Source organism: Lampris incognitus, chromosome 9 (assembly GCF_029633865.1).
Source record: "Lampris incognitus isolate fLamInc1 chromosome 9, fLamInc1.hap2, whole genome shotgun sequence".
Classification (NCBI taxonomy): domain Eukaryota; kingdom Metazoa; phylum Chordata; class Actinopteri; order Lampriformes; family Lampridae; genus Lampris; species Lampris incognitus.
This window is the reverse complement of record NC_079219.1, coordinates 11,801,847-11,824,415: the sequence shown is the minus strand read 5'-3', so window position 1 is coordinate 11,824,415 and position 22,569 is coordinate 11,801,847. Positions and strand designations below refer to the sequence as shown.

At 44.9% G+C, this 22,569-nt stretch overlaps 3 protein-coding genes across 5 annotated transcripts; 1 reads left to right on the top strand and 2 right to left on the bottom strand.

Annotated features, from left to right (window-relative positions):
* Positions 1-34: 34 nt before the first annotated feature.
* pmvk (phosphomevalonate kinase) lies at positions 35-1,361 on the bottom strand. Its single transcript, XM_056287130.1, has 5 exons — positions 1,229-1,361; positions 1,082-1,145; positions 817-969; positions 472-601; positions 35-375 (listed from the first exon to the last, which is right to left on the bottom strand). Exons 1-5 carry the CDS (start codon positions 1,315-1,317, stop codon positions 224-226), a joined length of 588 nt encoding a protein of 195 aa, XP_056143105.1. The 5' UTR covers positions 1,318-1,361; the 3' UTR covers positions 35-223.
* Positions 900-9,945, top strand: decr1 (2,4-dienoyl CoA reductase 1, mitochondrial). Of its 2 annotated transcripts, none has more exons than XM_056287128.1 (10): positions 900-1,213; positions 2,503-2,705; positions 3,395-3,452; positions 3,811-3,897; positions 6,237-6,384; positions 6,712-6,811; positions 8,262-8,334; positions 8,448-8,594; positions 9,262-9,324; positions 9,523-9,945. In XM_056287128.1, the coding sequence occupies exons 2-10, from the start codon at positions 2,584-2,586 to the stop codon at positions 9,580-9,582; spliced, it is 858 nt and encodes a 285-aa protein (XP_056143103.1). In that variant the 5' UTR covers positions 900-1,213; positions 2,503-2,583; the 3' UTR covers positions 9,583-9,945. The 2 variants fall into 2 exon arrangements, with proteins under 2 accessions (XP_056143103.1, XP_056143102.1); XM_056287127.1 differs by lacking the exon at positions 900-1,213 and adding an exon at positions 1,642-1,861.
* A 396-nt stretch (positions 9,946-10,341) lies between these two features.
* calb1 (calbindin 1) lies at positions 10,342-22,487 on the bottom strand. Of its 2 annotated transcripts, none has more exons than XM_056286829.1 (11): positions 22,409-22,487; positions 21,894-21,970; positions 16,399-16,473; positions 16,126-16,206; positions 15,419-15,475; positions 13,806-13,883; positions 12,732-12,787; positions 12,353-12,392; positions 12,057-12,116; positions 11,626-11,697; positions 10,342-11,008 (listed from the first exon to the last, which is right to left on the bottom strand). In XM_056286829.1, the coding sequence occupies exons 1-11, from the start codon at positions 22,485-22,487 to the stop codon at positions 10,898-10,900; spliced, it is 786 nt and encodes a 261-aa protein (XP_056142804.1). In that variant the 3' UTR covers positions 10,342-10,897. The 2 variants fall into 2 exon arrangements, with proteins under 2 accessions (XP_056142804.1, XP_056142805.1); XM_056286830.1 differs by having other exon boundaries at positions 12,063-12,116.
* Between the last annotated feature and the right edge of the window lie 82 nt (positions 22,488-22,569).

Sequence of the window (22,569 nt, the reverse complement as noted above, 5' to 3'; positions counted from 1 at the left end):
TATGCTGACTGGAAGCTGAGACACCTGCAGCCTCTCATTACTTGCCTTTCAGCCTGGCCGAAGATGAGGACTCAAATATCCATATGAGGGGGACTCCCTCCAAAACCGCTGATGTCTTTATAGCAAATACAGAAAACGCTGCTCCTGTCTCAGTGTAGAGTTGACGCATATTGTTCTCTGCTGATGTCTTCAACCAAGATTAAACTGCATTATAAACGAGGATTTACATAGCTTCTTCTCGAGTCATCTCTTCCGCTAAGGACAGGATCACCTGAAGCTGCTCCTCTAACGACGGAGCATCGGCCTCGTTCCTAACAGTCCAGTCAAACGTCACCCCGTCATCCAATCCACATTCAGATTCAGCATCATCGACCCCTGCGGAGACAAGGAACCACAGGGCAATAAGAAACGACAGCCTTACGCGTGTGCTGCGTGTGGCAGGGGTCTTGAGTAAAACTAGGCCCTACTGACCCGCAGTGAAGACCCAGCCGCGGTCCCGGCGAGTCTGCTCTGAGGCTTGAACCCGGACACAGCGGGTCTTCTTTGGGTACCGTCTCCAGAACCACTGCAGGTCCGACAGGCGCCGTGCATCACTCACAATCTGCAGGGCAGAAACAAACACTGCCGCTCGATTAGCGGGGTTATCAGGCACAGGTGTCGCTGGGTCACAGCGCATATTTACAGTTAGTTTCCATGCAGCGTGTTGGGTGGGGCTACTCCCGTGAAACCGTCATCACAGTGTGGAGAAATAAACCACTGGAGGCACTGGCCTCAGATAAACGGGGGTGCTTTCTTCGGAAGCTACGCTCCTCTCACCCAGACGGGCTGCCGGGCTCCCTCGGCGGCCAGGCGACAGAAGAATCCGGGATCCTGCATCCTCCTCCTCTCTCCCCATTCGATCATGTCGGCCCGGTACTTCTCCTTATACCGACCCGTCCCCAGCAGCTGGTCCAGGTCCAGCCCGTGTTCCTGAATCCCAACATAACAGCGGGTCACAGAAAACAGAAGCTTTCAAGTCAGAGGTTGATCCGGTTTCTGGGGAGTCCCGATACTGCGCTTTAGTGAAACGTGAACCACTGACTTGTGCATACTGCCGTTTGAGCGGAGCGGAGAGGCGCAGGATGCAGCAAACGTCAGGACCCAATCTGGAGAGACCAAAAGCCAGAGAGACAACATTTGACTTGTGCTGAACAGAAACAGACGATTACACCGGGTGAGCAAGTTTTACCTCTTATGCAGGAAATCTGTCAGGTAATCTTTCCCGGATTTGCGTTTACCGCTGAAAATGAGAATGAGTTTTGGCTCAACTGCGTCCATAGCGCGAAAGCGGAGCAGATACTGATCCGGTCTTTACAGTCGGCCCACATGTTGATTTTACCGTAGTATCGGGACTAAATATGACGCGCGAAATAAATTGGCTCCTCTTATGCGACTATAAATCGTGTCTACTAGTCAGCACGGATTAGCGTATATGTAATACTTGAACAGTTGTCATGAATGTACCGCACACCGATATTCTGGTTACAAAACGAGACAATTACGATGTCGTGTTAAGTCGTATTGCAATAATTACGGTAACAGCTGATGATCAGACACGGACCGTACCATCGGAATACGGAAGTAGGGGTTAATTAGGCTTTAAAATTGTTTTTTTTCCTCGTGGGTAGTATAAAGCGCATATGTAACGTCAAATTAAAGTTTATCTGGAGGACTGGACACAAACACGTCGCCGTTTAACAATCTTATAATAGATAAAGTAGATCCAGCCAATCTTTAAACTCACTGGAAACTCGGTCAAAGGTCATTGACTGTTCTCATGGCGGCGCGACGCGTTACCCTCAATATATTGTATCAAACTAAGGTAAGATCTGAGTTTTATCTAAAATGCACTTAATGTAAGTTATATGAGTTACCTTCAAAGTAAAGTAAGACCTGGCATTTTTATTTTCTTTTGAAATAAAATGCACTTGCTCAAAGTTCCCTGCAAAGGAAGGTAAGACCTGGAATGCACTTAACCAAAGTTTCCTTCAAGTGAAGGGACGACCTGCGGTTTTCATGTACATTAAAAATAGTTTTACTGTTGCTGTGTATCAGGGATTGCAAAGCTAAGTGGTTAATTAGAGCAAACCAAATTGAATGCATTTAACACCCATTAACTTTCACAGATGTTAGGTCTTACAGATAGATGAATAAGTAGGTAGTTTAGAAGTTGGCGTTTTATAGGTGCTTGAGTTACTGTTGATTGCTCTGAACAGGCAGCCAAAGCTTGTATTCAACCTTTCACCTCATTACAAGATTCTCCTCAGGTCCAGGGTGGATGCTGTAATACAAACACACACTCACACACACGTACTCCCATTGTTTTTGGTTTTGTTTTGTTTTGTTTGTTTTTTTGCATTGTCTCATGTTTTAAGTTCTCTGTATATTAGTTTGTGTACAGATTTGACTCGCTTGTCTCTGACCTCCCTATTGTCCTCCTCATATCATGGCCGGTCTGTTTAGCGGTGGATTCATGGCTCCAAGCTTTTGTGCCAGAAGGAAGCTCCGGTTCAGGCCAGATACTTCCCTCCGGCTGAAGGAGCCATGCTGCCTCCAGGATGCTTCTCCGGCAAGGTGGCCTTCATCACTGGAGGGGGGACCGGCCTTGGCAAGGCCATGACCTCTAACCTCTCCACCCTGGGGGCCGAGTGTGTCATCGCTAGCAGGTGGTTTGGAGGGGGCTAAAGGACACTGAGGGGGTGGAAGGAAGAGTTGGATATAATTGAGTTTGTATTCAAAGGTGAAGTACAGAAAAGTTAAAATATTCTGGAGGAATTGGTGAAAAGTTTATCCGAACCCTCAGAGGACAGAACAGAACAATGTCCACCTCCGCCCCATATCATCCTGTGCCATGACCATTTGCCACACTCACAGGTTTCCATCATCAGTAACATGATTCTCTGATGGATCTGGGCATGCAAATTTAGTGCACATCAGAGTATGCTGCTAAATATAAGTTTCCAAACTCATGAGGGGGAGTTTATTTTAGTAAACATCACAGATTGGTTGAAGATAATATTAATAAGCATCACAGATCAACCACCAACTATAAGTGACTTGTAGATGCCGTAGAAAGTATCAACAACAAGCTTCTGAGTTGACTTCTGAACGGGTAATGGATCCAGTGAACAGAAGTGATTCCTGGTTGAAGATGGTTGACAAAACAAAGTACTTCACCTATGGAATAGACTCTGATATGTTTAGTCACTACACAAATCAGATGTTTGTCAAGTTCTATTCAAAAATGCATTACAATCTATTAACATGATTATTAACTTCTGTTGTTGTTGCTCTTGTAGATTTATTTATTTAATGATAAACATATTACCACCACTAACTAATATCCTACCCCTAGAAAGCTGGATGTGCTGCAGAAAACTGCAGATGAGATTACCAATCAAACTGGGAACAAGGTAATGCCCTGTCTGTCTCCCTGTTTTTTGTCTGTCCATCTATTTGCCAGTATGTCTACATTTTGGTAGGAGATACGAAATCACTGAGCGCAGATTAAAAGAAAAAGGCATTCATAGCAGAAAAGTAAGTGGGACAAGGGGAAATTGGCCATTGGACATGTTCTTTTATATGTCTGAATGGTTGGTCTGTCTGCCTGTGAGTTCAGCTTGTCCACTGCAGTGTAAGACCTCCAGGTTGTCTGTCTGCCTTTCTATCTAACTTTAACTTTTCTGTCTGTCTGTCTGTCTGTCTGTCTGTCTGTCTGTCTGTCTGTCTGTCCGTCCGTCCGTCCGTCCGTCCGTCTGTCTGTCTGTGCAGGTTCATGCTATCCAGTGTGACGTCAGAGACCCCCAGGCTGTCGCGGGCTGCATGGACCGGCTGCAGGAGCTCACTGGCCTGCCTGATGTATGGAAGTACAGTACTGCCTTGAGTTACCGCTGACGGATCTGACGACCTCCGCTAGTCCGTCTTTAGTTTTATCTGGTTGTCTGGCCTGTGTTTAGGAGTTTGCGTCAGTGATCAAAAACTCCTGTAATGTAGACATCAAAATTTCTTAAATATATGTAAGGTACACTGGCTCTCATAACAAGGCCTCTCTTGAATATAGACTTTTTAAAAACGCTGTGAATGAACAAGTTCAGCATTTTCTACAGCCATAAAAACATGTTTAATTCGTTTTCAGCTGCCCCTACAAAACAAAACAACATTGTCTGCAAATGTTTAGAAAAAAGTCAGTCATTTAACGGCGTTTCAGAGCAATCTTTTTTCTTTTCTTTTTTTTAATCGCAAGTCAGAAATGTATTCACTAGCTCCTCGGTCAGTGAAAATGTCTTCCGTTAGTGTGGATGCAAAACAAGAATGTAAAATATCCAACGCGTGATACAAATGGCTCGATTGTCTGTGCATTCACTTCAGGTTGAACGATTACAAATAATTAGTCTTCGGTTGAATATTTTTCACATGGGGAGGAAAAAGGTTCCACTGCAAAGATTTTACTTTATTTATTTATTTGTTTGTTTATTTAAGTTGAAAGTAGGGCTGCAACTAACGCTTATTTTCATAATGAATTTATTTAAAAATGTATTTTCTTAAATGACTAATTATTGTCTGAAGTGAAAAATACCGATGAAGGCCCATCTTAAGTTTCAAAAGTCCAAAGTGATGTCTTTAAACTGTTTCCTTAGTCTGACCAACAATGAAAAAAACAACCTCAAGTATAAATTTAATATAAATAATATAATTAATATAAATCAGAGCTAGACAAGCAAATCATTTACAAAACTGCAATCAACAAATGTTTGGCATTTTTACTCGATGAATGACTCATGATTAATTGGCGTCCAAAAATTGCAATAAATTGAATAGTCTGTCAGCTGGACTCATCGATTCAGCACTGGCTGAAAGTTGACAGCTGGCATTAAAACGTCTCATGCAGTCAGTCGGTAAGGCAGAGGAAGTAGAAACCTCTGATGGGTAAAAACCATCCTGCATCTGTTCCTGAGAGGAACAGCATCAAGTTATCCTTTCTGTTTCCCATAATAAAATGTCCACAAATCATTTTGAGTCTTTGTTTCCGAAATATCAGCAACAGCAATTAGCCAAGTTCGAAAGATGAGGACGTGAGTGTTTTAATTCAATGACAGAGTGGACAAATGATCCAAGTCATAGGCCCGAGGTGCCATTCCCTTGGGCTAATGTTGCTAGTTAGCCTGATTCTTAATATAAACCTTGGTGCATATTAATAGTCTATTAAAAATAATCTTTCTTGCAGACTAGAGAAAATTGTTTTGCTAATTACCCGTGATGAAATGAGGTGTCTGTCTTCTCGACGGATAGCTTAAACCATCGAGTCCATCTGTCAGGCTGACTCTTGTTTGGCGATTAAAAAAAAAAAGTTCAAAACAGGGGTTTTTTGACCTGCAGAATGCCACACAGCAAATGTTAAGTGTCTTGTATATTTGGCTGATTTTACCATATTTTATGTATATTTGACTGATTTTAACATATTTTATGACCTGCTTTTTTAACCTGCTTCAACGATGCATGGTTTGACCATTTTTTCCAATGCTTTTCTATGCAAAAATCAACATTGTCTTCCCCTGTGGGGGTGTAGTGTGCCGTTGAGCAGGCGCCGAGGCACAAACCCAAAGCACACAGCCACACAGTACTGTTTAATTTTCTGCTTCAGTCCGTTGCCTCTCCAAGTTTCCACCATTGCTTCAGTTTTTTTCTTTAAAAATTCTGCAATCACAGAATGCCGGTTTTCGGTGGGTCGTCTTAACATGTTTTAATACGTGTGCACTGGTCTACATCAACTCCTGCAGAAGGCATTTTATAATGGTATAGCTTTGGCGTCCGGGTAGCGTAGCGGTCTATTCCGTTGCCTACCAACACAGGGGTCACCGGTTTGAATCCCCGTTTTATCTCCGGCTTGGTCGGGCGTCCCTACAGGCACAATTGACCATGTCTGCGGGTGGGGAGCCGGATCTGGGTATGTGTCGTGGTCACTTCACTAGCGCCTCCTCTGGGTGGTCGGGGCACCTGTTCAGGGGGGAGGGGGAACTGGGGGGAATGGCGCGGGGAATGGCGCGATACTTCCACGCGCTACTTCCTCCTGGTGAAACTCCTCACTGTCAGGTGAAAAGAAGCGGCTGGCGGAGCAGTGGGGTAATTGGCCGGATACAATTGGGGGAGAAAATAAAACAAACAAATAAATAAATAATAGTAATAATTTCCTTACCCAGGTGATCATAAACAACGCAGCAGGGAACTTTGTCTCCCCGTCGGAGAAGCTGTCGGCCAACGCCTGGAGGACCGTCACAGACATAGTCCTGAACGGGACAGCTTATGTCACCCTGGAGCTCGGCAAGCGGCTAATCCAGGCTCAGAAAGGTCGGTCTGAACTTCTTCAGTACGCTTTATCCTGTTTGCTGGATGTCAGTTATTTCTATGGAAGACTGTAAGACTGCAGTAAGTCAGTAGATTTACAATTTGACACTGCAAACTGTCAGAATCCCAGTGTGCTAAACGCACAACATTGGAATGCTGGCCGAACATTTACGCTGAATATAATTTCCATACAAGTTCTACTTTTATAGATAAAGTATCATGCGGTGACAGAAATTATTCTAGTATCAAACTAGCCTGTGTATTGTCCTTGAGCTCTCTGTGTGATTATTTTATAACTTTGTGTGTGTGTGTGTGTGTGTGTGTGTGTAGGAGCAGTCTTCCTGGCCATCACCACCATCTATGCTGAGTCAGGTTCTGGTTTTGTGGTTCCCAGTGCCGCAGCCAAGTCTGGAGTGGAGACACTGTGCAAGTGAGTTTGAGAAAACCAGAGAGACCAAGCCTGATTCACAATCATCCAGTTGAACCACAGTCTTCTACTGTTGGTCCCTGGGAGTTTTCCAGTACGCCCTTCTTTCTCATTAAGATGAAGCAGTCTGTATGAACCCTGAGTGCTCATTGGTTGATACAGTTAGGACCATAGTTTATGATTAAACTAACTTGTGTGGCTGGAAAAGAAGAGCTCATATAACTAAGATATTCATCTCTAGAAGTCAGTTTATAAACAATATTCCCTCATCCTGGATGATTTCATGAACGGCGCCATTGAAAGTTGAATGGCTCAGAGAAATGCCCTGTATGGCTTGTGTAAACGTTGTGACGTCACATCGGCTCAGCATGTGGCGAGCAAGAGTTTAAGCACCGGGATGTCAGCTCATAACGTCAAGCATTTTGGATTTTGTTTTTTTTTCACCATTTTCCTGTGCGAAAGGACACTTATCGGTGGCGTCTGGCCAGTACAGGGCGCTGGGGCGCCGCCCCCTTCAGATATCAAGAGATGGAAAGCTACTTAAACCTGTTAAATATGATTTAGTTGTATAATGCAAATAATTATGAAATAAAAGCGTTTTTCAGTCTGTGGGCGCCTGTCAGCAGCATTAAATATTGGTTCCACATGGTATTTGGTTGATTTCTGTCTGAATACATGTACTTCCTGGGTGAGGGGCGCCAGCCAAACCATACCTTATGTAAGACTTCAAACCTGTGGCGAGCAGGTCACCTGAGGCTGCTGTCTGATTGGTTTCTTCAGATTTTCCATGGGCCGCAGTTCTGTGTGCCCCAGACACTCCCACTTTTATTGGCAGCAAATTGGTATTGCTTTAATGTTTTTTTGATTTACCACCACCATGCCTCGTCTCGACTGTCAATCATCCACCATCTACGAACCCTGATAACATCTATAGGCTACATTGTCCTTCTTAATAACTCTGTGACTGTGTGGACATTAAAGCAGCTGTCAGGTGTGCCACGCCAAGGTATTTTGCGCCCCCCCCCCCCCCAAACAATTTTTTTAAGCACCAGCCGCCACTAACTGTTATTCCAATGCGTACTCGGTGCCTTCACAGTCACTTGGCACCATCTTGTCTGTGGAAGTTGATTTGGGCTGATGCGTTTTGTCTCGTCTGTATTGAAGTGTAGCACTGGCAGATTTCCTCAGCGTTGCGTCTATGTGATGGCGTGTATCGCTCTTCCAACAGACTACATGGCACTTCCTGCCGACATTACAACAGCTAAACAAAACACTCACAACTTTCTCATAAATGTCAAACATGCCTGAAACCTTTCTTACCGCCTCTCAATATTACAGACTACCAACCCGTGCAGGTATTTACATTTTACTGTTCTTCTAAGGTGAGGGCGTCTGTGTGAATCCTCAGAGTTTATTGGTTGTTGGTGTTCAGTAAGATGTTGTGTCTCTTCAGATCATTGGCTGCTGAATGGGGGCGGTATGGTCTACGCTTCAACGTCATCCAGCCTGGACCAATCAGAACCAAGGTAGAGCTAGCTAGCTCACACTTTAGCAACTAGTGACAATGAAGTCATGAATTTTGCGTTTCTGTCAGAAATGTAGATCTTATTTTATTCTTTCTCATGATGTTTGCGTTCAGGGGGCGTTCAGCCGTCTGGACCCAACAGGAATGTTTGAGAAGGCTATGATTGGTCGAATCCCCACGGGCAGACTGGGCACACCTGGAGAGATCGGCAACCTGGCAGCTTACCTCTGCAGTGACTACGCTAGCTGGGTATCTGGAGCGGTAAGGGAGGGTCTCCATTTGCCCCTTGGTTGTCCTTCTTTCTGTCTGTCTCTGTCTCTGTTTCTGTTTGTTTTGTTTCTGTTTGTCTCTGTCTTAATTCTGTATGTCTGTGTCTGTCCATATGTCTCTGTGTCAGTCTGTCTTTTCAGAGGGCATGCATTAAGATAAAATTACACACATCTTTAGAATCAGCGCTCCAGCAATGGTTCTTATAGATATTTAAATGTTCATATGTTTCCTACTGGACTGTTGTAGGTCTACAGCAGACACACCAGTGTAGTTAAATTCTTCTTCTCTAAAAATATCAAAACCCCACAGTAGGATTTGCTTACTCGGTGACTGTTTAACACTGAGCCAAAACTAACTGGACTGTTCACAGATGTAAGATAAGATTATATCGTATAACTTCGTTCACCACTGTGGAATTTACTTTTTTCCTTGGATTTGATGTGCAGATGTGTCCTTGGCTTCGACCAAATCCTGATTACCACTAAAGCTGTGTGCGTGTGTGACTGTGGAGAAACTTGGTGTTTTCTTACCTCCCTTCAGTCTCTTGTATCTCTCTGTTTGAATCCAGTCACAGTACTTCTGAATAGACTAAATGTGGGCTGAGGTGTGTTGGTGGCAGGTTGATCAGGCTTTAGTAACCCTGGGATTGTCTCTTCAGGTCATTCGGATGGATGGAGGCGAGTACGTCTCCATGGCTGGGGAGTTTAATGAGCTCAGGAGGGTAAGTTTGTCCTTTAAATGTCACCCCCTGTCACAGGAAACCTGGACCTCTGAAAAAGTTCCACCGTCAGACTGCAGCATTACAGAAGTACTGACTGGACTTCTGAAATCATCTGGTGTGTGTGTGTGTGTGTGTGTGTGTGTGTGTGTGTGTGTGTGTGTGTGTGTGTGTGTGTGTGTGTGTGTGTGTGTTTTCCAGGTGACACCAGAACAGTGGGCTATGATGGAAGCCATGATCAGAAGCACCAAGGGCTCCTAAAGAGATCTCTCTCTCTCTCTCACATACACTCATGTGCACACACAATTTGACAGGCTGGAGTCTCTGGACTGTGGTGCCAGCAAACCAGAAAGGGAGACCATTTGATTGGCAGATGTCTGTTTTTTGGCCAGATCAACCAATCAGTTCATGTTGTGAATTCTGTACTTCTTGTCAGAGCAGAGATCTGCCTCTGCCCTAGTCAACCTACACATCCTGACTGGACAGAGGGTGCCTCCTTCTCCGTCCATGTTGGTCTGAAGTGCCTGTCTGTCTTTGTCATGTTTATAAAGAATTAAACAGTCTCATCAGCAGAGCATCCATGAACACGCTCTCTGTTTGACCTCCTGTAATGTTGAACTGGTTTTCCCATGATGTCCTGTTTCTCTTTTGGGGGAAATTTGATTTCGCTCAGTTTTGGCTTAAGGAGCGTCCGCATTACAGAAACTCCCTTTAAAGTCTATAGAGGGTAGTTGCGTAGTCTGTTTTTGTGTGTGTGCCAACTCAGTCAGTGGTAAAACACGAGTTTGTTAAACAGACGATGTTTAATGAAAAACAGGTAAAATGTATATGACTCTAGCACATCAGTTTACCACACGAGACAGTATTTTAAAATAGTTGAGTCAGGTCAGACTTATTTCAATACGAATCTAAATAGGATGGTTCCACGTGATTAAGTCAGAGCTTCCCAGTAGCGGGTGAGACGTTCAGCAGGAGGGATGAGGGGGACAGATAGATTAAGATATGGATGACCTTTCTTAATGTTGGTTCTGTGTCTGATGACCAGTCCTTGTCTGTCTGGGCTACAGTAGAATTGGGTTTGTTGGCGAGAAGAGTTTTACTAAATAATTCGGCATCTTACTGCCTTTAGTGGTCACATTTCGACATGGAAAAGAAACGTCTTCTATACGTGAGTGAGATACCCCACTGTTCAAGGGTCAGGGGTCATTACTTCTCCTTTTAGGAAATCCATTTTATATCGGAGGAACGAATACTGCCGGCACCACAACAAAGCCAACAGCATTCCGATAGGATGAGCCGGGAATGGTCTCGCCCATTATCGAAATGAATTTGTCCGGTCTTAATGGAGGATTTGGAGATGATCAGTTGTGGTTTTGAACTCATTAAAAAAATCTGTACCTTTTAGAAACATTATCTAAGGATTCTCAGCCTGGACAGCCCAGATCCTAAAGAACTTCACCCTACAGATCCTAAACAGACTCCTCAGGGTTCAAACTACGACTTCTAAAACATACAGGGAGGGGCAGGGCGGGAGGAGATTGATGAGTGGGTGGGACTTAATGGGAAGTGAACGGTGTCAATCATCGGCACAAAGAACCAACGCCAGCTCGGTCTGAAAGAGTCTCCCCCGATCTGCCAACGCCATGATGGACGACTTGTAGACCGAGAGCTCCCCAATGTTCAGCACCTAGACAAGGTACACACAAATAAACACACACACACGGGTTGTCTGCATTTATCTTCCAGACTAATAAATAGTAATTTTTCTCTGCATTTCCTTTTGAATTTGCAGGAATGTCTCTAGTCAAGGTCAACTCCAGAGCACAAATCACCGGCAACTGTTAGTGAAAACTGCTGGTAAAAGGTCTGGGCACGCTCACAGGATGACATTTGGTGCTTCAGGTTGGACCATCTGTTCACACATCTGATATGGCTGACTCATATTAGTTACGAGTCAGACATTTAACATTTATGAGTCTGAACATTGAGGAAAAAGTCAGACTCGAGAATGGCAAGTAAGCAGTGTTGACGTAGTTCAGGAACAGAAGCAAAATGAAGACAGTCTTGGTTGTGGGATAACTCTTTTCTAAGAGTTGACTCTTGAACGGTCGCCCTGACCAGGGTAACTGGACTAAAGGGGTTCTGAATGGGATACACCCAGTATTAACTCCAGCTGACTGACGAGCAGATAGGTAGACAGAACTGTGTGTGTGTGTGTGTGTGTGTGTGTGTGTGTGTGTGTGTGTGTGTGTGTGTGTGTGTGTGTGTGTGTGTGTGTGTGTGTGTGTGTGTGTGTGTCTAAACCTTGTTGTTCTTCTCACAGAGGTCTTTGAGGAGGGCGTCAAGCTCTGTCTCATCCATGTACCCATTACCATCCTGAAACACACACTGCCGTCAGCATCATGGTCTATCCAGAGAGGAGGACAGATAATACACATACACCTCTCCCTCCTTCCCTCCCTCCCTCTCTATCTATCACACCTTCACTCTTCGTACACATGATCCTCCTTTCACTGACTCCCCCATTTAACTTGGCGAGAGAGAGCGAGAATTATCATGGCTGATAGAAAGAGACATAAGAAGAAGATTGGGGGATGGAGAATGGGGCACAGTCACCTAAGGGAGAGGAAAAGTGTAGAGACAGTCTATCAGTCCACAGATAGGACAAAGACGGGGAGAGAGAAGATGAGCGAGAGTGTTCAGCCTCATTAAGCCTTACAGATGCCCCGTAGTACCTGTACCTGGTCATACTGGGCAAACATCTTATTAAACTCCTTTCTGGACATTTTCACCCCCTGTGACGGAGAAGATGAGACAGAGGGAGGGAGAGAGAGAGAGAGAGAGAGCAAGAGAGACATATAGACAGAGAGAGAGAGAGAGCAAGAGAGACATATAGACAGAGAGAGAGAGAGAGAAGTAAAAACGTTAGTAAATGACACACGACAGTCTCCAGGTCAGTGTGTGTGTGTGTGTGTGTGTGTGTGTGTGTGTGTGTGTGTGTGTGTGTGTGTGTGTGTTTTAAAACGCCCACCTGAAAACTGAGCAGGAAGTTCTCCTGGTCGGGCAGCAGCCTGGAGGAAAAGGGGGGGGGGCACACCTCAGCATTGACACGAGGTAAATTTGACCCACTAATGAGTATGTTTCCATGGAAACCATTTAACTGACTACTGGGAGGAGTCAATTAAAGAAGTCTTTCACTTGAAGTATTGAAATAGTTTGACTGTGATTTCGCTCAAACCCTGGTACCGTGGACGGAGGTAACAGTAGATGAGTGAACAAGGGGACGACTCCAGACACAGCTTAGTACACACTGGCTATTAATACCTAATACACACCTGCTGACTGATGTCTAATACACACCTGCTGACTGATGTCTAATACACACCTGCTGACTGATGTCTAATACACACCTGGCCATCTCTGCCAAACTCAACTTCCCGTCACAGTTGGAGTCAAAGATTTTCAGCTGGAAGAGAAGAGAGACACAATAACAGTAACATGTAGACATGTTAGACGGCTACACCTACAGCGTCCGAGAGAGAGCACAGGCATGTGTTGATATGAGTAAAGCAGATTTTTTTTTGGGGGGGGGGGGGCATTCACTGGACCTTTTCAGGGGCCCAGCCATTTCTGTGGGCGGGCCTGTTGATATCGAATGACGCCATTATCACATGCTGCACTGATCCTGCAGCCCATACTGAAATCACAATGAGCAGGCATTTTTCAAAGGGCATCCGGGGTGGCATGGTGGTCTATTCCATTGCCTAGCAACACGGGGATCGCCAGCTTGAATCCCCGTGTTATCTCCGGCTTGGTCGGGCGTCCCTACAGACACAATTGGCCGTGTCTGCGAGTGGGAAGCTGGATGTGAGTATGTGTCCTGGTCGCTGCACTAGCGCCTCCTCTGGTTGGTCAGGGTGCCTGTTTGGGGGGTGGGGGGGCAGCGTCATGGAATTGTGTGATCCTCCCACATGCTACATTCCCCTGGTGAAACTCCTCACTGTCAGGTGAAAAGAAGCAGCTGGCGACTCCACATGTATCGGAGGAGGCATGTGGTAGTCTGCAGCCCTCCCCGGATTGGCGGGGGGGTGGAGCAGAGACCGTGAGGGCTCGGAAGAGTGGGGTAATTGGGGAGAAAACCAAACAAATATGCCTTAATCTGTGTCATGGTCAGTGGAGGAGATGCGTCACATGTGCATTAAATAGACAGGCACCATCGCATAGCATCATTATTTGTTGTCATCATAGATTTGTAGATTTTCTGTTGAACTTTCTAGTCTTTTTTATTTCCAGTCCCAATGCTGATGGAAAGACAAACCATAACTGTGTACACAACTCCTTTCCTTTGCCAGCAAGGTGCAGCGCACAGTTAGTGCCTCACTACGGCCTCAGCATGGTAGTGGAACAAAGTGTGTAAATGTGTGTCTGCTTGTGCAGTTTGTAATCACAGTTATCGTCCAGTGAAGAGAAGGAGGTGTTCTTACCGTCATGGCGGTGTATTCCTCGAGCTTCTGGTTATCAAATGGCTTCTGGGCCTTCTGCAGTATAGCTCTCAGAAAGTTCTAGAAATAAAGAAGTTTCAGTTATAGCTGGTCAGGACTGCAATTGGAAGATATACAACCACAACAGCTGCTGTACCTGTACCTAAACACAGCTGTCTGACACATTTGTCCAAAGCATCTGACACGTATATCTAACACATCTGTCTAACATCTGTATACCAGTTATCTAACATATCTTAAAACACCTGTCTAACACAGCTCTCTGTTACATCTGTCTAACATCTATCACAGCTGTCTCACAAATCTGTCAAAACACATCTGATTGGCCTACTACTACTGTCTAACATCCATCCATCCATCATCTCATTATCGCTTATCCTGCTCTCAGGGATGCTGGAGACTATTCCAGCAGTCATTGGGCAGCAGGCGGGGAGACACCCTGGACAGGCCACCAGACAATCACACAGGGCCGACACACACACACACACACACACACACACACACACACACACACACACACACACACACACAGAGGATGACCTGGGAAGACCCACCAAGGTTGGACTACCCTGAGGCTCGAACCCAGGACCTTTTTGCTGTGAGGCTACGGCACTAACCACTGTGCCACCGTGCCACCACTACTATCTAACATATCTGTTTAATGCATCTATCCAGCACAGCATTGTAAGATGGTGCCAGATGTACTCTTAGCCCCAGAGTACATCTGGCACCATCTTACAATGCTGTGATTGCAACTATTCCCCAATCCTCTGTGAATAGTACACATGGCCATTGTAACTCTTGTTAATGGTCACGGCAATTTGCACATGAAACTGATTGCTGGTTTTGGTTGTGACGCAACTGTGCCAGTTTCAGTATTGTTTATAAGGGCGGGGATACCTGCGGTCAGTTTTGAGTAATTATACCGGACGAGGGATGGTTGGGTTTCAATGAAAGCATGAACACTCCTACAGCTTCTCGTGTGGTGTGGCATGGGGAAGGTCGGAGGGGCTGTGCTCAACCTTCCTGAGGTATTTTTCAATATTGGAACTACGTCTGTCAGGGTCAAATCGCTCAATGTCTTTCATGAAGGAGTCAAGTTGGCATGTGCGGAGGGCAGGGCAGGTCTCTGTGCCTTCCTTGACCTTTTGGAATGGTCGCTCTCTGAGCTACTTGATGATGAGTCTCTTAGAGGGTGGGGTCTCTCATCATAGTCATCAGAGGAGGAGGGTGAGGAAGAGTGGTAATGGTAGGTGAGGTTAGCTACTGCGTAACCTTTACTACTTTTTCCTTTCTTAATGGCCTGGGGCTTGACGAGGCCTTCAGGTGCCGGTGGGCGTAATTCAGCTCCACCTGAGCTGTGAGAGGGGGCTATAGCATGGTGCTTCTGTCTAGCTGGGAGGACTGCTAGGTGTTGGGCCAAGTAATCTTCAGTGTCTTTGTCAGACTCTGTTTCTCCCTAAGCGTCCAGCTTTTCTTCTGCCTCAGCGTGGGGTGCATTAAGCACTGCTTGGGGCCCATGCAGGGTGACTGAGCTTCAGCCTGGAGAACATGTCCAGATATTATTACTACAAATCTCAGTATGCACTTCTTACCTTCAGCTCATCAGACTCGATGTAGCCACTGTGGTCTGCATCATAAGACCTCCAGGCCTGCAAGGAGACAATAGGAAGAACAGCACTCATCTTCCCCTGCCTCCCCACACCCCATGCTACACTGCAAAAACAAGGGCCTCTAAGTTAACTAGTCTAATAAACAATGTGCCCTTATTTAACTAGTCCAGTATCTTTGAATATCTTCGCTTGAGTTTACTTGTCTGTCTCCCATTGGTAAGGTGGTTGTTGTTTGAGAGCCACCAGTGCTGCTGTGTCAGCACCTGTACCATAGCCAAAAAGAAAAAAGGTTGCACCTGAGTTTTACTTTTTCCTTTTGCGCTATCTGTTAAAGGCCTTCTACCAGCTTGTTCTGTCATATCTGCTTGTTAGACACAACTTCACTTCCTCTTCAAGCTCACCACTACCTGATGCCTTCTTTCTCACGTGGCTGCTACGATGAAAATGTGAAACACTATGCACCCTATCATTTTTCCTGGCAAAGTCCTACTCGACACTACATTTTTAAATCATCTACAACAAAAGTCTTCATGATTGGGATCATCATGCATTAAATAATCTTTTAAACACACCAACAATAAATGTATCAAAAAGGATGCTTGTTTGCATGCAAGTCTTCAGCGTTGTAACATCAAGAATGTGTTTTTAGTTTACGAGACTGCTCAAAAAAAGTTAGGATGATGATAAACCTGCATGAATTCTGTGCAGGACTTGAGCTGCTGTCTGAAGAACAACAGGAAGTTCTCCTCGATGGGCAGGATCTGGACCAGCTGGGCAGGGGGGCAGAAGGTCAAAGGATCAGGACATCTCTCCATCACCAGAAAGTTTTATCCAGACATATAAAAGTAACATGCCTGTACATAACTGGTGCGTAACTGGTACTTCGTGGTAGAGACATCTGGTCAGTTGATAAACAACTGAATACTTGTGTGTACCTTTCACTGAAGGAAAGAAGGGCTCACCTCAATGATTCCAATCTTCCTGACTGCATTCTTCTCACATTTCTCCACAAAATCCCTCATTTGATCCGTCAGCTCCTGAAAGACCCAACAGATGCTGTGAAAACTCAAATGTTCTCTTTGTTTCTGCTGGTCTGTTAAGACGAGAAGACGTATCTCCACCAGCCAGCTACAAGACAAGAACTCTGGCTCAGTATGAAATGCCCTTACTCGAGTATCTATTGTTTTCTGACATGGACACCACCATCACTATCCTCTTTAACACTCCTGTAGATCCTTTTATACGTGTCAGGACACAGACAGACTAAAAACCAGTATTTGCCCACTTTCTGACAACACACAAAAAAGTAATCAGGCTCACTGAGATCATAATTGTTTGAATCTTGGTAAATCCTCCATGCTTTGCTTAAAATGCCCCCCCCCGCCCCCCACTGACGAGAGCGACCGTGGATATCGCCATCCATTCAAATTATGTTAATTTAGTTAAAATGTCACATTTCAGATTCAACTCAATGAGAAATGGAAAAGTTCAGTGTGGTAGATATTTAACTTGGTAAAACTCTTGAGCTATACTGTCTGGTTGTCTGGCTGGTACAGGCGTGACTTATGGGGGGGTCAGGGGGGACATGTCCCCCTCAATATTTAGAAGAGGTGAATTTGTCCCCCACAAAAATATATATATCATGAATGATAATGTTAACTCCCGCGCCAAAAAAGGTGAAATAACACCACAGACAGTGGAACCACTTAAAATGTCCTTCATACTTGTTTTCCAACGATTTCATGCACCCCTATGCTTGGACCATACCATTTTAACCTTGCCACTGGGATTGCCGACCTCGTTGCTGTCTTGCGGTTGTTCCTGACAACCAGGAGACCGGAGCATGAATGGTCGTGTAAGCAAGTGTAAGTAACGTAGCTAGCCAGCTTGCTTGTCTAGCCCAGTACACCACCCTTTCTTACCTTTGGGGTTCCTGAGTTAGATTTTCTTACGTATTTCCGGGTGAATTATAGCCTTATCTAGTTTATAACTTGTGTTTGGGGTTATCAGTTCAGACCCCCTCACGAACTAGCTAGATAGCTAGCTAGCGCTTGCTAACAGTAGCCCCTAGACGTTTATGTTAGCCTAAATGAAAAATGTCCAGCGGGAGGACCCCTGACCCCCCGCTAAAGTGTCCCCAATGTTCAAGTGAAACTTGCGCCGCTATTTTAATTTGTATATTATTTGCACATTTGTATAGTGGTATCTATCGGAGTATACCTTCTGTATACTCTTACATTTTATTCTTATTTATTTGTATTCCACTTCTTTTTGTTGTACAATTTCGAAGTATGCCAACAAGCATTTCCCTGCTCATTGCACATGAAGTATATGACAATAACCGTTGCATCTGGTTAGACACAACAACCTGATGTCTTCATCAGTCTCATCTCTACCTGCCTTCTTTTTCCTCATTCGGCTGCTATGATGAAAATTTAAAACACTATGCACCCTTTCATTTTTCCTGGCAAAATCCTATCGGACACTAACAATTCAAATCAAATACTATTAAATTCTTAATGATTTGGATGTTCCTGGATTAAATGTAGTATTGTAATAATACCTGCAAAAAAACAAAAATCAAATTTGTTTGCATGTAGATCTTCAGGATTGTAGATTAAATCCATACATTTTTGGAGAAAGTGCTTAAAATTAAAACACTTGAACGTTATCACAGATTGCTGGGCAGACTGTGGAGTTCTCGTCATTTCATGAGTTTCTGTGGACTCAGATTGCTAAAATATCAATGCAACACCCACTAATGTGCAGTTACATTAGCGTGAATGTGTTTATCTTTCTTATTTTTTTAAAAATATTTATTAATTTATTTATTAAATATCCTCAAAAAACCTGGACTCAACCCTGATATCATGAGCAATTTCCGGCCCATCTCAAATCTCACCTTTCTGTCAAAAATATTGGAATGTGCTGTTGCCTCCAAACTCCAAACTCATCTCATCTCCAATGACCTGTTTAAACCATTTCTGGTTTCTGCTGACAGAACAGCACAGGAACAGCGCTCCTTAGAGTCACCAATGACCTCCTCCTCTCCTCAGACACTGGCAACTTCAGCATTCTCATCCTCCTCGACCTCACTAGCTTTCGACACCATCAACCACACCATTCTCTTCCAGCTTGAATCCTCCCTCAACATCACTGGTACAACCCTCTCCTGGCTGAAGTCATATCTCACAATTTGACGACAGTTCATCAGCATCAACAACTGCACTTCCTTCATCATTCCCCTGTCCCAAGGCATCCCCCAGGATTCAGTGTTTGGTCCCCCCTTGTTCATCCTTTTCATGCTCCCCCTTGGTAACATCATATATCATCATGGTATTCACTTTCCCTGCTCTGCTGATGACATCCAGCTGTACATCTCCACTAAATCCATCACCACTGCAACTCACTCCACTCTGACCAACTGCCCCACTGAAATTAAATCATGGATGCAAGCCAACGTCCTCAAATTAAATTGTGATAAATCCAACACGATCAACATCAGTCCCAAATCACTTACCAAAACCAGTCACAACTTATGCCTCATCATCGCTAACTCCACTCTGTCCACCTCCCCATACATCTGCAACCTCAGAATCATTTTTGACAGCCTCTCCTTTGAACAAGTCAATCAAATCACCAGAACTGCCTTTTTCCACTCAAAAAACATAGCTAATCTCCACCCACCACTCTCCTTCTCTGCTGCTGAAACTCCCTCCCCCTTTTTTTCTCCCCAATTGTACTTGGCCAGTTACCTTATTTTCTAAGCCATCCCGGTCACTGCTCCACTCCCTCTGCTGATCCAGGGAGGCCTGCAGACTACCACATGCTTCTTCCAATACATGTGGAGTTGCCAGCCTCTTCTTTTCACCTGACAATGAGGAGTTTCGGCAGGGAGATGTAGTGCATGGGAGGATCACGCTATTCCCCCAGTTCCCTCTCCCCCTGAACAGACGCCCTGACCGACCAGAGGATACGCGAGTGCAGCGACCAGGACACTGACCCACATCCGGCTTCCCACCCGCAGACACGGCCAATTTTGTCTGTAGGGACACCCGACCAAGCCAGAGGTATCTTGGGGATTTGAACCGGAAATCCCAGTGTTGGTATGCAATGGAATAGACCACTGGGTTACCCGGATGCTTCTGCTGCTGAAACTTTGATCCATACCTTCATCACATCCAGAATTGACTTCAGCAAAAGCATTCTTCACGGCTCATCATCCAAAGTTCTGAACGAACTCCAGTACACGCAGAACTCTGCTGCTCACCTGCTCACCCACTCCTGCTCCTGTGACCACATCACTCCTGTTCTCCAGAACCTCCACTGGCTCCCTGTCCCACAACGGATCCAATTCAAAGTCCTTCTCCTCACCCACAAAGCCTTCCATTACCAGACCCCCTCCTACCTCACCGACCTGCTCCACTACCAAACTCCTCCATGCAGCTTATGCTCTTCCGTTGCCAACCTCCTGTCTCCACCACACAGGACCAAGCACTGGACCTGGGGTGACAGAGCCTTCTCCATAGCTGCCCCCTCCTTCTGGAACTCTCTCCCCAAACACATCAGAGACTGTACTGATCTGTCCATGTTCAAATCATTAATCATCAGAATTGCTTTTAATGTGTGACTAATGTTGTGTTTTATGTTTTTGGTGTGTTACTTTTATTTTCATTTTAATTTATTTAAAGCATCTTTGAGTACTCTGAAAAGTGCTCTATAAATAAAATGTATTGTTATTATTACTATTATTATTATTATTTCTTACATGTTTCCTGTTTTACATCCTGTAGAGCCGGCTCCAAACTATGGACCTGAGGCACTATGGGGCAGATGTCACTTGGTTGACAGTACTCGTCATAATATGTGGGCTGTTCCAAGTAGGGTGATCTTCTGGACTGCATGGATGTTGATGTTGCCTGGGATACGGTTGGTGCACTTTTCCATTCCCTTCTTCATGAGTCCTAGAGCTCCAATGACCACTGATGTTGTTTCGGTCTTCATTCTCCACATCCTGTTGATTTCAATCTCCAGGTCTTTGTACTTGGTCAGCTTCTCTGTGACTTTCACTGGTGTTTTTTTCAGATGGTATTGCCATGTCAATGAGCATACACCTCTTTTCCTTCCTATCCTTGATAACGATGTCGGGCTTGTTGGCTTTTATCTCTCTGTCAGTGTGGATGGGCATGTCCCAGAGGATGGTGACATCATCGTTTTCAGTGACTGTTTTTGGCTGATGTTCGTACCACTTCTCAGTCGTCTTGATCTTGTAACTCCTGCAGATCTTCCAGTGCAGGTATGCTGCTGCCTTCTTGTGCCTGTAAATGTACTCGGTCTTTACCAGTTCCGGGCAGCCTGAGACAATGTAGTCTATGGTTTCTTCGTACATCCCACAGATTCTGCATTTTGGGTCTGTTCCATCTTTGATGATGTGATGCTGATAGGATCCGGTCGCCAGGCTCTGGTCTTGTGCAGCAATTATCAGGCCCTCCGTCTCTGCTTTCAGCCCGGTACTCCTCAGCCACTGATGTGTCTTTTGTTGGTCCACGTCTGCATCTTTCATTCTTTTTTATTATTATTAATAATAATAAAAAGAATGATAATAATAATAATAATAATAATAAATTATTATTATTATTATTATTATATCTGCAGTAGTATTTATTATTCACCAAGCATTATTTCTCACCATGTCTACACCACACATGGTACCTCTTAACTCAGTGCATTCATCTGTTCTTCTGCAGCTACTTGGAGGAAAGCTGTGGCAGTCAACCATTGTTTGAAGTCTGATGTTATGGCACCAACTTAGTGATACACCACAACCACACAGACTGGCTTTTCATCTGGAGGTCACAAGTATTTTTTCCAGACGTGAAACAGTTGTTCAAGGTGAACTCAAGACTGTTGTTGATCTTGGCTGGGCTGTGGTGGCCTGTAGCTCACCACGTCAAGATGGGATTCCCATCTGGTGCATCCATCCATCCATCCATCCATCAAAAATATTCATGTAGCATATTTCATATGTTATAATGCAACGTGCTTTACACTATACACTTAAAGCGTTTTGAGTGGCCAGTAGACTAGAAAAGCGCTATATAAATGCAATCCGTTTACCGTTTACTATGTCAACCTCAATAGAATATGCTATTGAGAGCAGAATGAACAATACAACGATGAAATCATGAAATAGCCGTATAGGAAATAAACTGAAGCTTTAACAAAACCAAGCAGTTGTCTGTCTGTGCCCAAGCTCAGCTGTTTCCAACGGGTTTTCATCAGCACTAAAACAGTTTGAACCAATACGCTGTTAGTCTCCATCATGTGAAAAACTCGTCCTGGTTTCTGCCCATTGAAAGACCAGACAGATGAGACGTGCCAGCATCTTACATCTTAATATCCTCTACTTAAATAATACGTATATGATCCTAAAACGGCACCGGCAATGGGTACTTACGTGTCCCGCCTGTTTTCGGGCTTGCTGAAGTTCTCTGATAAAACTCTGCAGCTCTTTGCCTTCAATAAATCCATTCCCTGAAAAAAAACAAAAGGTCTGTATTACACCCAACACTGGATTATAGGGTTTGACTTTACTGACACGGCAGGTGGTTTAGCGGGTGGTACGTCAAAATAAATTCTGATGTGTGTTTTCTTTCGGGCCGCCAATCATGGGCACTTTCACGAGAGGTGGGCTCGCGGTGGCGCTTAATTGATTTGATTCATTTCTGCCGGTGAACTGATGAGCGGCGTGTCGCTGGAGCGGAAAGTCAGCGGCTGAAGAAAAAGGATGCGAAGTCTCGTCAGGAAGTCTGGTCCGCGTCGTCTCATAAGAAGTCTCGTGCTGAATAGCGGGTGAGAGGAAGTCACGGGTGAAGTCGGGTCAACTAAACGCGCGGGGGGACGAAGCGCGCGTCCGAACATACCACGAAACAAACGCGAGTGGACGCGGAGTCCGCGGGAGTGGAGCTTTACCGTCGCTGTCGTAACGGTGAAAGATGTCCAGGAACTGGGACGCGGAGATCTCGACTCCCTGCAGGGAAGACTTCGCCATGTTCCCTTCAGACAGACTCAAATAAACTGCCACGGCGACTGCCCCGAGACGCAATTTATATAGAGGAGAACGACGGGGGTGA

What these genes read in the sequence shown, in the direction of transcription:
- calb1 (XM_056286829.1), bottom strand. Translation starts at nt 22,487, where the DNA reads ATGGCGAAGTCTTCCCTGCAGGGAGTCGAGATCTCCGCGTCCCAGTTC. An exon ending in ACTTCCTGCTCAGTTTTCAG is followed by an intron (nt 12,117 to 12,352) that starts GTGGGCGTTTTA and finishes TCTCCGTCACAG; the next exon opens with GGGGTGAAAATGTCCAGAAA. An exon ending in CCCAGTATGACCAGGTACAG is followed by an intron (nt 11,698 to 12,056) that starts GTACTACGGGGC and finishes TGTGTGTTTCAG; the next exon opens with GATGGTAATGGGTACATGGA.
- pmvk (XM_056287130.1), bottom strand. Translation starts at nt 1,317, where the DNA reads ATGGACGCAGTTGAGCCAAAACTCATTCTCATTTTCAGCGGTAAACGC. An exon ending in GAGCCCGGCAGCCCGTCTGG is followed by an intron (nt 602 to 816) that starts GTGAGAGGAGCG and finishes TCTGCCCTGCAG; the next exon opens with ATTGTGAGTGATGCACGGCG. An exon ending in CGGCTGGGTCTTCACTGCGG is followed by an intron (nt 376 to 471) that starts GTCAGTAGGGCC and finishes TTGTCTCCGCAG; the next exon opens with GGGTCGATGATGCTGAATCT.
- decr1 (XM_056287127.1), top strand. Translation starts at nt 1,817, where the DNA reads ATGGCGGCGCGACGCGTTACCCTCAATATATTGTATCAAACTAAG. An exon ending in ATATATTGTATCAAACTAAG is followed by an intron (nt 1,862 to 2,502) that starts GTAAGATCTGAG and finishes CGGTCTGTTTAG; the next exon opens with CGGTGGATTCATGGCTCCAA. An exon ending in AGTTTAATGAGCTCAGGAGG is followed by an intron (nt 9,325 to 9,522) that starts GTAAGTTTGTCC and finishes TGTGTTTTCCAG; the next exon opens with GTGACACCAGAACAGTGGGC.